This window comes from Leptinotarsa decemlineata, unplaced genomic scaffold, assembly GCF_025532065.1.
Source record: "Leptinotarsa decemlineata unplaced genomic scaffold, Ldec_3_MD MMD2_tig00026354_RagTag_RagTag, whole genome shotgun sequence".
Classification (NCBI taxonomy): Eukaryota; Metazoa; Arthropoda; class Insecta; order Coleoptera; family Chrysomelidae; genus Leptinotarsa; species Leptinotarsa decemlineata.
In genome coordinates, this window is record NW_027412702.1 from 7,229,178 (window position 1) to 7,243,446 (window position 14,269).

Here is a 14,269-nt window from a genome sequence, read left to right on the forward strand (position 1 = left end):
CTTGTTTCTTGCTGTCAATAACTGTAGCCACATCTGTTTTTAGCAGTTCAGCGAACTACACTAATTCGTCGCCTAGGTTGTCTCCAAATCGTCTTCGTAAGGCGTTTTTCAAAATATCTTCTGTTGTAAGGGATTGAAGATGTCGAAATACTCCAAAACAACCAGAAATTTTATGATATGCTTCCATACGTTCAGATAAAGCAGACAATAGTTATCAATAATGACAATAAACACATGAATTTCAAAACGTTGTCAAGGTGTTTCATTTTCAACAAAGTCGTCGACTGGAGTAGAGCCGGTGAAATGGGTGAAATGGTCGTACTCTGTATTCCGCTTGCATCGTCTTGAAGTCCGTTGCTGATATTCTGCATAGCCGGTTAGATCTTTGGCTTTTGTCTCAATATCTAGAAATATGGATCGCATTGCTTGGACGTAGCTAGTACTGGAAGCAATGTCAACACAAATTTTCTCAAAAATGGCTCACATCTAAAGTGGTTTCAAAAGTTTTTTTATGTTGTGTCAAACGTAAATATACATCATTTTATTATTGTTTGAATCCTATTTAATTTGATCGGGTTGTTACGACTAGCTCGTTCGATGAAAATATCAGGAAATTCCCCTGTTTTGCAGTGGTGCCAACTTGCGTGTAGTGCAGTGAAAGTAGAACAACGCATAACTTTTGGTGTGGCCAGCGCTCAATTTTGGAAACGTGGTAAAATTTTAAATTATTGTTATTTATTTTGATACCTACAATGAAACATCTTGCTCTAAATTAATAGGCAAAGTACCATCACTAGCTCTCAATAATCTCGAAACATGATCGATATGATAATCGATTCAAAAAAAAAGGTCAGCTATATTCATTCATAAAATTGTTTTATATTTTATAATAAATCAAGCAACCAGAGATCATGACTGAGTTACAAAAATAAACAGTTCGTCTTTTTCTCGAAATACATTGGATATTATATAAAGTCATACTTCTTTAAGTACAAATATTTTAAGGGTTTGTTCGGGCCATGAAACTGAACAACTTTCACCAAGGAAATTAATCAGCTGATCGGCAATTTTGTATGAGAGACCGAAAATTCGTTACAATTTTTCGACATAAATTCATTGTGAAAAGTTGTTCAGTTTCATGGTCCGAACACGCCCTTAAAATATTTGCGCATAAAAAAATATCACCTTATATAGTAATCGATTATAATTAAACCGAAAAGTAATGAAACGCAATTTTCAAAGGGGATCTGCTCAAAAAAATTACGAAAAAAAATATTTATTAGGAGTTATAGTGTTTCCAATACCATAAACATTAAGAAATTAACGTTAAAAGTTAGTAAAATTAACTATTTTTACATGAACCTGTTAATTTATAGATTTAAAAACGTGTCAATTAATTAATTTTCTATCTAATAAATATATTTTTATATAATATAAATTATTTTCAGGTGGCAGTGAAGCATAGCCTAGCAAAATATTTTTACACTCCTATCTGAATTGATATTTTTTTACAATCAGACAGGTGTTGGACCGAGGGGCCCCTCGAGTCGTGGGGCCCGTAGCATTTGCTACTTTTGCTACGTGGCGAATCCGGCCTGTGTCAGGCCAGCAAAAGACCCCAGGGATCCATTAAGTACCATTCAGTGAGTAAGAGTATACCGAATACTGTGTAGTTGTGGTTCGTTCTACATCAGAACAACGAAAATAAATGTTAAAACACATTTAACACAAAAGAAGTTGCCGCTATGGCCAAAGAGATAAATCGGCAGTTGCACTACACGCTCTCTCAGAGAGCAGCCATGACATTGCCTTCGAACACACGCAAGTTCTTGATAAAACCAGAGGTTACTATCCGAGGCTATTCATCCATAAGAATAATTTCAATCGTAAGGAAGAAATTGAAAAAGGGTCGGACCAATCAGGTACAACAGCAGTCAGTCATTCGACACCTAGTCCCATTATCAGTACAAACGAACCAGGACCATTCTCAATTCACACATCGCAACACGGTAGATCACTTCGTCAGTTGCCACATCGCCTTTGATATCTGCCGCAGTAGCAGACGAAACGTCAGGTATAAACACCTGCAGATCACGGCTAATAAACCCGGAAACATCGGACAATTTGCAACACAAATATACTTGCAATAGTTTCCAAAGAACATTAAATTCATTTCTGGCATAACTTCCGAATAACGATAAAAAATATATCTCATTCTTATTTAAAATTACTTTACAAACATTAATTGGTAATGAAATCCAGAACGAAGTAAATTCGAACTTTCACTGCAAAGTTATCAATTTCATTAACACTTTATGAGGTACTCAACTAGAAAATGTTGCAACCAATATTTGAAACAATAGGGAGGATTTGCAATATAATTTTGATGAACGATTTTTTAAACATTTTCAATACTGGCGAATCTGAAAATAATTCAAGGTATGTCAAACTTATAAATTGTAAGCGAGTAAGGAAATAAAGTGAATAGTAGGTAGGTAGATCCAAAGTGAGTGGGTCTATTCGACCCTCCGCCGCAACCCGCAAGGTTTTATTGTGGCTTACACTTATTCAAACTCCGACAAATAAGTCCGATTTTTCGACGAAGCCACCTTCATATTTCACCTTCAACTTTACCTATCAGCGACGGAATACGCGGTACTGAAGAAGATTGAAGCAGAATCAGTGGTTTTCACTAGGCAATAAACAAATCCCCAAAAACAGCAAATGACAAAAGATCTCATCTTTCGCAACGAAACGCTCAGCAACGGTTGGTTCGGCAATGAAGGGCTTTAGAACGGAATAACTGCACCGCAGTTATTGTACAGCTTATACAAAATATGTTTTTCCGTTAACCAGCTGTCGCACCTTTACGAACGACAACCCTCAGAAGTCGAAACTTGTGCGAGTTAAGGACTAACAAGGTCTTACTTTTCAACGTGTGATTCCTAACACGGTGGCTATTTTCAGAGTCAGAATAAAAAAGTTGAAAACGAGTTAAAAGAAACATCCGCAAACAGAAAATAATAAATCAGCATTACAAGTTTCGATATGCATATCAAAAAAAGATACAAATAATAAGAAAAAAGGTATTTTAATATATTAACCTGAACACTTTACTTTTCTCACTAGGGTCTTTTAACTATAAACTATGTTACTTTGATAGATGTCAATTTTTCTGAGTGAATTCGAAAATTAAGAGTGACTTGGGGTACCTCAAGTCGAAGTATTAGGGTTGCTGTATTTAAATGGTATCAATCAACTCGTTGATTGCGAATTAATTCATGTGTTAGCAAACGATACTTGAGTACATAATGAAGTTAATCTTGCACACTCGGTACTATATCAAGAAGCTTACTATTTGGAAATTTGTTTGTTAATTACGAGAAAAGATAATTGCAATACAGAATAAACACTGTACTAGTTGATAACGTTAATTTCAAAATGAAAAAAAGAACTCGTGTCACTAACAAAAAATATCTAGGATTTCGATTAGAAAACACACCTTTGTTGAAAGCAGGTTTTGCGAGTATCAACAATTTTAAGAGTAACTATTTTTCTTTTTACATATAAATGGTCACATGTAAGAACTTATAAATGTAAAGAATATTTATAGTTCTGAATATTAAGATTTTCTATTTTCAAATATTTCCTGTCCATCCCCAAAGTTTTTGTATTGAACATAAAAGGGAAACATGAACAGAAGCGAAGCTGAAAAAATGAAATATCTCACCAGAAGTTCCTCAATTTTTACATTGACTTCTTCTTTGGTCATCATATCAATCATCTTCTGATAATCTTCGTCAGCGTCTACGAAATCGGTCTCCGAATTGGGCCGTGCTGCCAGCGTCGAAGTGGGTCGGACTCCCGTTGGTTTTTTTGTCGATCCCGTTTTGAACCATGATTCCAACTGAAACAAAAAATATTAACATTATTCTAGTATTCGAAAGCTCACAGGAACAAATTTTAATATTCAACAGTATTAATTCATTTTATTATTATTTTTTAGTTAATTCAAACATTAACTGCGCTCACTTGTAGATTCATCTCAGCTGCTGTTCGTCAAATACTTGAAAAACAAACTCAAAATAATTTTGGATGCGGGCTAGTCTTGCCACATTCAAAAGAGATAGATGCAACCTGCCTTTGCCAATAAGTAAATCACTACCTGTCTAAATTTTTATATTTAAAAGTGATAATTTTAACACTACCTTACTAAGCTTCTCGAAAACTGATGTGATGTTGAGTTTTAATTTTTTGGGGGTTAGAAGTAGAAATCCAATCGACAACCACACAAAAATATGAATGTAATAATATCGAATTGTGTTGAAATAGAAATCTGATCATTTTAAATCATTCCTGATTAGTCTGCAAAATAAACCAGAGAGATCAATATTATATGGACATATGCAATAACATGAACCAACAATATCGATTTCTTCTGAAGACAAGAATATCAAACAATTAATAGAAACACGACTCCGTTTGTATACTACTTAGGACCAATATTACTGGAGTTTTTCCCAACACCAAACCGTTATTTTAACACCTCAACACGTGTTTGAATCACCAAGTGATTATCCTCAAAAAAAAGATCAAACTGATCGAAGTGTTAAAATAACGGTTTGATGTTGGAAAAAAAAACTCCAGTAATATTCATTACAACACCAAAGGTTTCAAACATTGCATCACAAGTACTTAGGGCCAATTTAAACTTCACCTAGTCTCTTAAATTTAGTTTCAAGAAAATGTTTGTTTCAATAAAAACATCTATACAACGTTTCATGTCCTTGTCTCAGTCTTGGTCCTTAACAGGTGAACTTGAAAGTTAGCGAATTTGAACTTGTAGGACCATGATTAAGACATAATATGCTAATACTGCGCATGTCCAATGTCGACTTCTTCACTATGTAATGGTCTACATATACAGTTGATAGGTTTTTTTTGTTTGAATTTGGAAGCATATTTGATGAAAATGTTTTCAATAGAGTTGGTATGCGAAGTGATGAGCCATTGTGGTCCAGCTCTCTCAAATCACTATCCAAATGTCGAATCCATACAAGACCCAATAATGAAGAATAATCGTCCGGAACAATGTAGAGATCCTGATGATTTTTGTTTATATTGAAAAACTTCAATTTTGATAGCACGAACGGAGTAAAAGTGTTAAACCTGCTCCTGATTCGACCTCAATCTGTTGTGGATGACTTTGAATTTTAACTGTCATCAGGTATTTTGAAGAATTATCGCTGACGTTTTTATTTTTATAAATATCCACATATTGTTGATTCAATAGGCCTGATCTAGATTCTCAACTTCGTTCGAGTGCTCATTCCAGAATTTCGATACACTCTATGAGACTTAATGCAAACTCTTTGTAGATGGCCTGCAGATGAACAAGTAGAACAGTGAAACGTGCACCGATCGGTTCGGCAATCTTTGATTCTGTGTGAGTTCCTAGTTGTGTGTAATCAATGGATGATTTGGAATGTGGTCAATTTATAATTCTTGCTTCTGAGGACGTACAATTTTATTGATGTCGGTAGCAATCAAATATTTGTTTAGATGATAGCAAACACCTATCTAATTTGGCAAATTAATTAGCTGAAGCTTTCACAGCATCCCTTAGGAGATATTTTGTCTGATTGTAGAAAACATTCCTTTCACGATTTGTCTTTGAGACCTCTCTCAGGAAAACATCAGAAAGTTGACGGTGCAATCACAATGAGAAATGAAATCACAATTTACAATGCCTAGGTGCCTGAGGGATAATCGTATTACTCTAATTGCTGAATTTTTTGTAAATTTGATCTCATAGATCACAATTGTAGGTAATTGATTCACGAAACGCTAAGTAATACCGATTTGTAAGTACTCTGGAAGAGTTCGATCTGAGAGGTCGCCTATTTTCCCCCCACCATGCCCTCTCCCGGGTTAAGTGCCCTGAAGTAGGAGCTTCCCCCCAGCTATTTAGCGAGGAGAACCTACTCCATCCACACCCGCTCTCCGAGCGGTCCTCGGTCCTCAACTCCCTGATGGGCACTTCAGCAAGATTGACATCTGACCTCTTTCGGTCGAAAGTCAGCCTATAGGTGCTATTCTTTCGCGATCGGTAAAAATTTTTTTGTCTGACTATTCCTAACTGAATTTTTGCACGGGGGCCCCCAAAAACTAACCGGCGGCTATTGCTAATAACGTCGGGCGTTCCTTAGTGAATCTAAGGATAATTGGATCTCGGTCGTGTTGTTCTGCGGTGAACTTGCTGGAAGAAAATCTGACTCGTGGGGGCGGTCTTTGGTTCTGCTTCGTCGGCCTTGGATGTTTGTCCCTTTCTCGGAACCTGGGGTCATCCATGTTCAACGCATCGTGTAGATCGCGTAGCGCTGGGTTGTTATGCGATCTGATTCTATCGAACACGCTTTCTGCGTGTTCTCTCATATACACGTCCACATATTGCGTGTCCAGGTCTAAGTCTATGTATATATATCTATTTGGGATATAGTACGGCGCGTTTACGGCGGCCCTTACGCTCGCGTTCATAAACGACTGTATCTGCTTCCTGTATGTCTGTGCGCACTGGCCCCAGGCAGTGCAGGCATACAGTATTATGGCCTATAATACTGTATGCCCTCAGAATAAGAAGAAGATTGGCTTCGTTGAAAGCCGTAGCATCCAAGATTTGGAATAAGAGTGGATGGGGTATACTGTTCGAAGTCTCAAGCAAGCGAATATTCTAAGTGAATTATAATCAGTGCAGCAGTTGTGTATTAAGTAAATAAAAGTTGCCTTAAGTATTATTAGTGTTGTTGTTTTAAAAACGAACCCCAAGTAAATATCGTAACAATATTTTCAATTACCCAACTTTTATAAATCTATTTAAATTCAATATTTCTCTCTCTTCTACCTGTAATTATTACGTAAGAGACTAATAAATTGAGTGTTTGGAATGGGACTTTTGTCGCTGTTCATAGATCTTTTTCCACATTTTTTGATTTCCAAATTTTTCAAACGCAGTTAAAAACATGTTATCACATAGCGGTCTCGACAAACTCAAGCATTTCCATAAGTTAATTGGGAAACCAACATTTAGAGAATGTCTTCGTGAATCCTCGACTTTTCAGAAAGACGAATATCAAAGTAAATAGTCCTTTCATATGTGAAGAGTCAAATAGGCTTCCAAAACTGCTCATACACTTCAACACTCGTTGGGGAACCCGAATGGCATAATGAGGGGAAAAAGCGTGAGATTTACGAAATAAGCTGATTGTAAAAACTCGTTACAAGGAACATGTTTCACATACTCGGTTTCATAGACCAGAGAAGTCTGGTGTCGCTCTACGAACAGCAACCTTCAAAAATCGAAACTTTCACGATAATTCACAAGATCTTGCCTTTTAACGTGCGATTTCCACCTACCGGGATTCAATTATTTTTATTCAAGTAACACTTTGTGAGATTTTCACCTGAACAGTTTACAAAATCGCATAGTATAGTATAAAAACGCTATTGAGGAAGCTATTGTCATAAGTTATGAATTTTCATCAAGTATCGGCAAACTCCATCTTATATTATTTCATAATTTTATATGGCGCTAGGATCAAATTATATTTTCATCACTTTCATTGTATACACTTTTTATTTCCTTTCATTCAATGTGGGAGAAGGGAGTTATTTTTCGAGTTGATAGGAGTAATAAAGAATCTCATAAATAAATAAGTTAAATCCACATTAGCTACGAACTGAATTCATTGTGAGTTACGAAGCATTTGTTTTTTTGTTAGGAAATAATGATAATAATTGTACATTGAGGCTAGAGTAGTTAACCAGATGATTGACTCATAATTGAAATATTTCTTTCAAAGACAGTCTTTTAACATTATATCGATATCGTCATTCTGTTGTTGCCGACATATTGTTGCTACAATGTGTCAACTTGTTTATTGATATTTATTAAATCCCACGTCGTATGTATCAAGTTATTTATTTTGGAGAGATTACCTCACATCGCTTGAGTCATTTTTCAACAAAATCCACCTGCCCAATACCATATTATTTTTCAAAGTGAATAATGAATTAATCACCTTCTAAATATAGATAAACATCATATCAATGCACGGCTCATTTGAAGTATGTAATGTAAGTATGCTGTAAAAAATAAGAACTTCCAAAGAATAATACCTAATTACGCGATTATTATATTACACTACAGATTTTTCCTAAGGGGATAGAGATAACTGAAAATATTCTATTGCGTGGTAAATTTACCACTAACAGGTAGACCTAGAACCTATACCATTGAATAAGTACAATTAAAAAACACTTCTTTCACACCAGAAATGTGATAGTTTTTGTCTCTACCAACTTTGTTGATGAAACGTGCTTTTAGAAAAATGTCACATATCGGTTATGTGGAAGTAATGACATACACGATAAGTGACGTATATGTAGTACTTTATAGCGAGTGTTTGATAGAATTGGAACCTCTGCCGTAAAATGAATGTATGAAATAAACTTTTCTCACATCCAGCCTGTTTGAACAGGAGATAAGAACTAGGATAAAAATGTTCGTCTCGATGTTCGTTAGATTCATTCTATGATGCTGAAGGTTCAAGTGTTATTTTGTCATTATATACCTAATGAAACATAGAGTTTTGCAAATAGATAAGTGAAATAGCATGATGAACTTTTGAGTTCCCGGGATAATTTTTGCGATCCCAGTTATATGGAGATTACGAATAAAACAATTTCTTCCTCAATTCATGTAGATGATCTAAGAATTCCGAAAAAAATGTATTACTTTTTTGTGTATTTTCTTAACAGGGGAAAGATAGGGTATTTTATAAACATTTTAATTGTGATTCTTCCTCTTCATGATTTTCTTGTTCAACTTTTCAAAGGTAAGCGTTCAAAGCAATACATGAATCAAAATCCACAAATTAAACATGAACGTGGCATTCTAAACTGCGCATACACTTCAACAAGTGTTCGACTACCCGAAAGACAAGACGACGGAAAAAAGTCTGAGATTTACGAAATAAACTGTGAGGATTGCGATAAAAAAATGTTGGTCAAACTAAGCGAACTGTAATACCTCACTACAAGGAACATGGTACACATAAGAGGTCTGTTCAAGAAATTAGTAGAATTTTCATTTTTCTCAAGAAATATTTATTTATTCATCAATATCTATTTTGTCTCCTCAATCGTAGCAAAACGCCGTCCTTTCATGGGTCTCTTCAAACTTGAGAACAGGAATAAGTCGCAGGAGGCCAAATCTGGTGAATACGATGACTGAGGCATGATTACGAGTGTCTGAGAGGGAAATGGTACTTTAGTCCGAATAGAGTAGTTCACATCGTTCCGATACGTGGCTAACCCCGCTCCCCAACCCGACTCCGATCCTGTATTCGATCATGATCCGATAGTGCAGCCTATTTGTTCTCCAGCTTGGAGCTTGTATGATTTTTGAGTTTTTTGTTTTCTTCAAATTAAATTTAAAAAATGTCATTAAAACCGGAGAAGCTTATTGAACAAGTCAGAAAATATCCAGTTCTGTATGAGCAGACTGAAGAGCTGTACCGCTATTCTCGTCGGGTTAGCTGTCCTTGTTCGTCTTTCACTGCCTGAACCACTGTGCATGCTATTTTTGGCGAGTGCATTGGCTTGGGATGTGGGCGTTGAGCAAACTGGCCATCGGATGCCTTCTTCCACGTAGCCCCGCTGGATACGGGAATGACAGAATCACTTGTGGTTCTGTTATTCCCTAACTGAATGGCATCCCAACGATGGCTTAATCCTAAGGTGTATGTATCCGTGCCGAGAGGATGAATGACACTGAACTTATCAGCTGTCTCTACGGAACCTTCGAGAAACAGGGCGCCCTCTCGTCGTAGCATCGCCTTGTCACGGTAATGCGGGGCTCTGCCGTGATAGATCTTCTTTCCCTAGCTACTCGTGGGACCTTAATGGACAGAGTAAATTTAAAAATTCTTTCTGACGCTGAGTCTACAGTGGAGATGGATGTCGAGCTTACGACTCCAACTGACCTCCCTGTAAACTTAGATCAGAAGCGAGTCTACAGAGGAGATGGATGTCGAGTTTACGACTCCAACTGACCTCCCTGTAAATTTAATTCAGGAGCGAGTCTACAGAGGAGATAGATGTCGAGTTTACGACTCCAACTGACCTCCCTGTAAATTTAATTCACCTAACCTAACCGCTATTCTCTATGAGAGTTCTCCGATTTTCTTCATCTTCTTCTTCCAAACAGAATGCCATAATGGCTATATCGCAGTTGCTAAAACTCTTGAACATTTTGCTTAGAGGACCTTCCGAGATATTATTTGAATCGACACTGGCTAGAGTGGCAAGTGTATCAAGCCGGAGCGGTAAATCAGAAAGAAGTCGGAAACATATTTGACAAGTGTGATTACCCACTGGCGATCCTGCACCGATCCGCTTTTGGGGCAAAACAAACCGGAGTCGGATCGGAGAGGTGTATGAAGAAGTGTATCTCGGCCTTTAAGCAGGTGCAGTATCGTAATGCAAACGCCATGAATTTGTTTTTCTATAGTACCGGTCGTTTTCTTCGTATTTGCTTCTCGCAGGGGACGATAATACTCCTTATTGACCGTACTTCCATGTGGCGAGAACTCCTGATGTACTACGCCACGGTAATCAAAGAAAACTGTGAGCAAAACCTTGATATTTGATCGAACTTGGCGTGCTTATTTGGGTCTTAGTTTTCCTAGGCTGTTCCAATGGGACGATTGGACTTTGGTTTCGATGTTATTATATATACCAGTTATGACCCTTTTAAGCTAATCTGAATCGCCGTTGAAGTCATTCAACAATTCCTGGGCGATGCTCATACGACGGTTTTTTTTTATTCAGCAATTTTGTAACGAACTCCGCTGCCACACGCTTCATGTCCCAAATTTCAGTAAATATTGCATGGCATGAGCTAACCGATATGTCAACATCCTCAGCAACTTCTCTAATAGTGATTCGACGATTCTCCATAACAATTTTCTTCACTTTCTCAACAATTTTATCGGTTGTTAATGTGCTGGGGCGTTCAGGACGAACGTCGTCATTCACATCTCCTCGATCTTCTATGAAAAGCGTGTACCACTTGTAAACATTTTTCTGACTCAGAGGGCACCACTGTCAACATTTCAAGTGTTTTTTGGACACTTAATTCCATTTTTATAAAAAATTTGATGCAAATTCTTTGATTAATTTTTTTCGATAGCAGAAAATCGCCGAACACGCAAAAATTCCCCGAACATGCAAAAAATCGCCGAACACGCAAAAAAATCGCCGAACACGCAAAAAAAAATCGCCGAACACGCAAAAAAAATCGCCGAACACGCAAAAAAATCACCGAACACGCAAAAAAAAAATGCCGAACGTGCAAAAAATTGCCGCACACGCAAAATAATCACCGAACACTCAAAAAATCGCCGAACACGCAAAACACTTCTAACTTGTATCCTCTCTCCAATAAACCAAACATGTTCGAACAACTGAAACTGTAAACATATGTTCGAGACTAGTGTACCAAAATAAAAAAATCGCCAATCGAATGTACGCGAAATTTTAACACTGACCTTATTTTTTTAACAGACCTCGTATTCGGTTTTATAGACCAGATTCTATATAGTGTCGCCCAACATGCTTTAGAGAACGGCCACAGAATAAGTGAGAAATGCTTTAAATTGTTAGACCGGTACATGACAAGACGTTTTCAAAAGCTTTTGAAAATTTGGTATTCGTAAAATGTGGAATGGGATCTATGAACAGTAACGAAGGTTACATTCCAACAGCCTGTTTTGTAATCTTTTATGTAATAAGACATATATCATATATAAGTCATTGAAATATGTATTGGGAATTAGTATACAACAAAATAACACGATAACTAATACTAGAAGTCAATTCAATAGCCCTCATTACGGGAGGTATATGAAAGCTCTAGCATAGCTACAATATTTCGTTTTAGTCATCCCCTGAAGGTGTAAACTCAGGGAGCGAAACGTTCGTCGAAAGTCAGTACTTTTATTCCGGTGTGGGAATAGTATATTGTACAAGTTATATGAGTGTGAAAAAGGCTTTTCAAACGAGATGTACGTTATAATTTTTCTACAACTGCAGTATTTTAGAACTTTGGTGTCCCATCAAAGTAAATTGTAAAAACTCGGTTTAAAAAAGTTTAATCGAAATTGGACGCTATTTTAATAGTTCTATCTACTGTTTTACGAAATCCAACTAATTACCATTCAGGAAAAGTATTAAATATGAACTAATTAGACATTTTAAATACATTAATAAAGGGATAGTTGATGTATGTGATGGAATTGGCCGATACTTAATGAAAATCAATAACGAAATCAAGTAACACTTTATTGTGAGAATCAACACGCCTGAGGAAGCTGTTGTGGAGCTAAACACCATGTTGCGGTTTTGGAAACTATATATTCAAAATCTCACAAGAGTGTTACTTGAATAGGACAGTTATTAGTTATAAAAAAATAGGTATATGTCAAAAACTACTTCTGTAAACTGTAAGGTTTTAGTTTATTACAACTAATTTCACTTTTCTTTCACAATTTCTTGTTAGGCTCTGTAATTAGAAACTTATAAAAATCTTCCTCCTTCAGAATTTTACTTTTTTGACCAATGATATTGGGATACATTCGGTTTTTCGCTTCAGGAAACTGCAGTTTCATAGTTGACACTATTAATATTATGTTCAGAATAGCAAACACCGAAAATTATGGCCAGAGTATGGATGTCTCATATTTCTTGGATATGTGAACCGACACAACCTTTTCAGAGAATAATTTAACACTATTTGAATCTCTCAACTATTGAAATTTTTCGTAAGCTGTCTCATTCCTATATTTTAATGTCTGTAGTGAAAGCTCTAGTGGCAAATATTTGGACTTTCCTTTTTTTCTATTTTCATTTACTACAAAATAATAATATTGTAAAAAGTAAAAATGGATAACAAATGAACATAAACCCGGGAACCAAAAACCATCGCTTCCTCTATTATGGTTTACTGAAATGAGTCACTTTTAGGGCGCTTGCTTCCCATGTTTTAATTGGTGTTTTCATAGCAGTCGCAAAAAAATGATTTCAAGATAGTTGGCTTATTTGAGTAAAGTAAATTTACAGATATTATAACCTATGTACGTATATCCAACAGAGACAATATCGTTCATCTGCCAACATTGAACAGCAGCACAAAGTATTGTAGCAGATGGTAGTTTTTCAGAGATGGTTAAAAATTGGGCTATGTAAATATTAATAGAGACAGAAGGTGTATACTCTGGTCTATTATTTTGTCAAACCTGATTAGATAGACAAGCTCCCTAATATCGAGATATTTTTCCTTTACCCGATAACGGAGATCAGAGCGGACAACAAATGGACAAACAGACATATAGTAGAATAATTGGCAAAATATTATGTATATACACAAATAGAATAACTTTTCGTTTTTTGGGTTATCGTTTTTTGAAAACAGTATAAGGAAAAAATGGATTCAAACCTATAAACTTCCACTTTATTTCATTTTATCTATATTTTCATAAACCTAAATCAATGATTTTGCGAAAATTTGAAAAAAACTAGTAAAGTTTGAGTTTTAGAAGGTAGACTGCAAACGACATATCCGGGAAATGTTCTTCCCCTGGCGTATAAAATTCTTTCGTTTGACATATTTACTTCCAGTTTGTGATGCGATAACAATAATAAAAAACAACCACTTTTATCAATCACCAGAAATAAAATACTCTTCTCGTTGCGCGTTTCACCAACAAAGTTGGCGTCTTCAGTTTTCTGCTGGTTTTTGACTTATTCTACGCCAGAAATTACAGTTTTACCTTTAATTTAATTGTACCATCCTATGATTACCAGAATGTAATAATTTAAAACATACATGAACAAGTCATGAACAGAAATACCTACATATCCATACATATCGAATGGTGTACTTAGATTCACTTCGTGTTTTACCAATCACAACCAAGTATTTCAATCACAGAAAAAAGTTAATATTGTTTTGAAACGTTCGCACTCATACATATACACCAAATAATCCATGTGATGTCACTCGTATTTTAAAACTAGAACACATTTTTAAAATAAACAGGACGATAACAGGAATATTTTTAAGTCAATCGTGCGCAATTAGGTCGAGTTCGTTTCAACAGATACTTCAAACTGCATAAAACCGCGCAAGCAGCTGAGTACGATCAACATA

At 36.0% G+C, this 14,269-nt stretch overlaps 1 protein-coding gene across 5 annotated transcripts in view; it reads right to left on the reverse strand.

Annotated features, from left to right (window-relative positions):
* dia (diaphanous related formin 1) overlaps positions 1-14,269 on the reverse strand; it is a 54,733-nt gene that overhangs the window by 31,482 nt on the left and 8,982 nt on the right. For 4 of the 5 annotated variants that reach the window (XM_074184297.1, XM_074184296.1, XM_074184299.1 and 1 more), the window contains one exon: positions 3,731-3,907. In XM_074184297.1, coding sequence (XP_074040398.1) covers positions 3,731-3,907 — 177 coding nt within the window. Of the gene's footprint in view, positions 1-3,730; positions 3,908-13,974; positions 14,205-14,269 lie in introns of those variants that run through there. The other variant, XM_074184298.1, reaches the window with a different exon arrangement.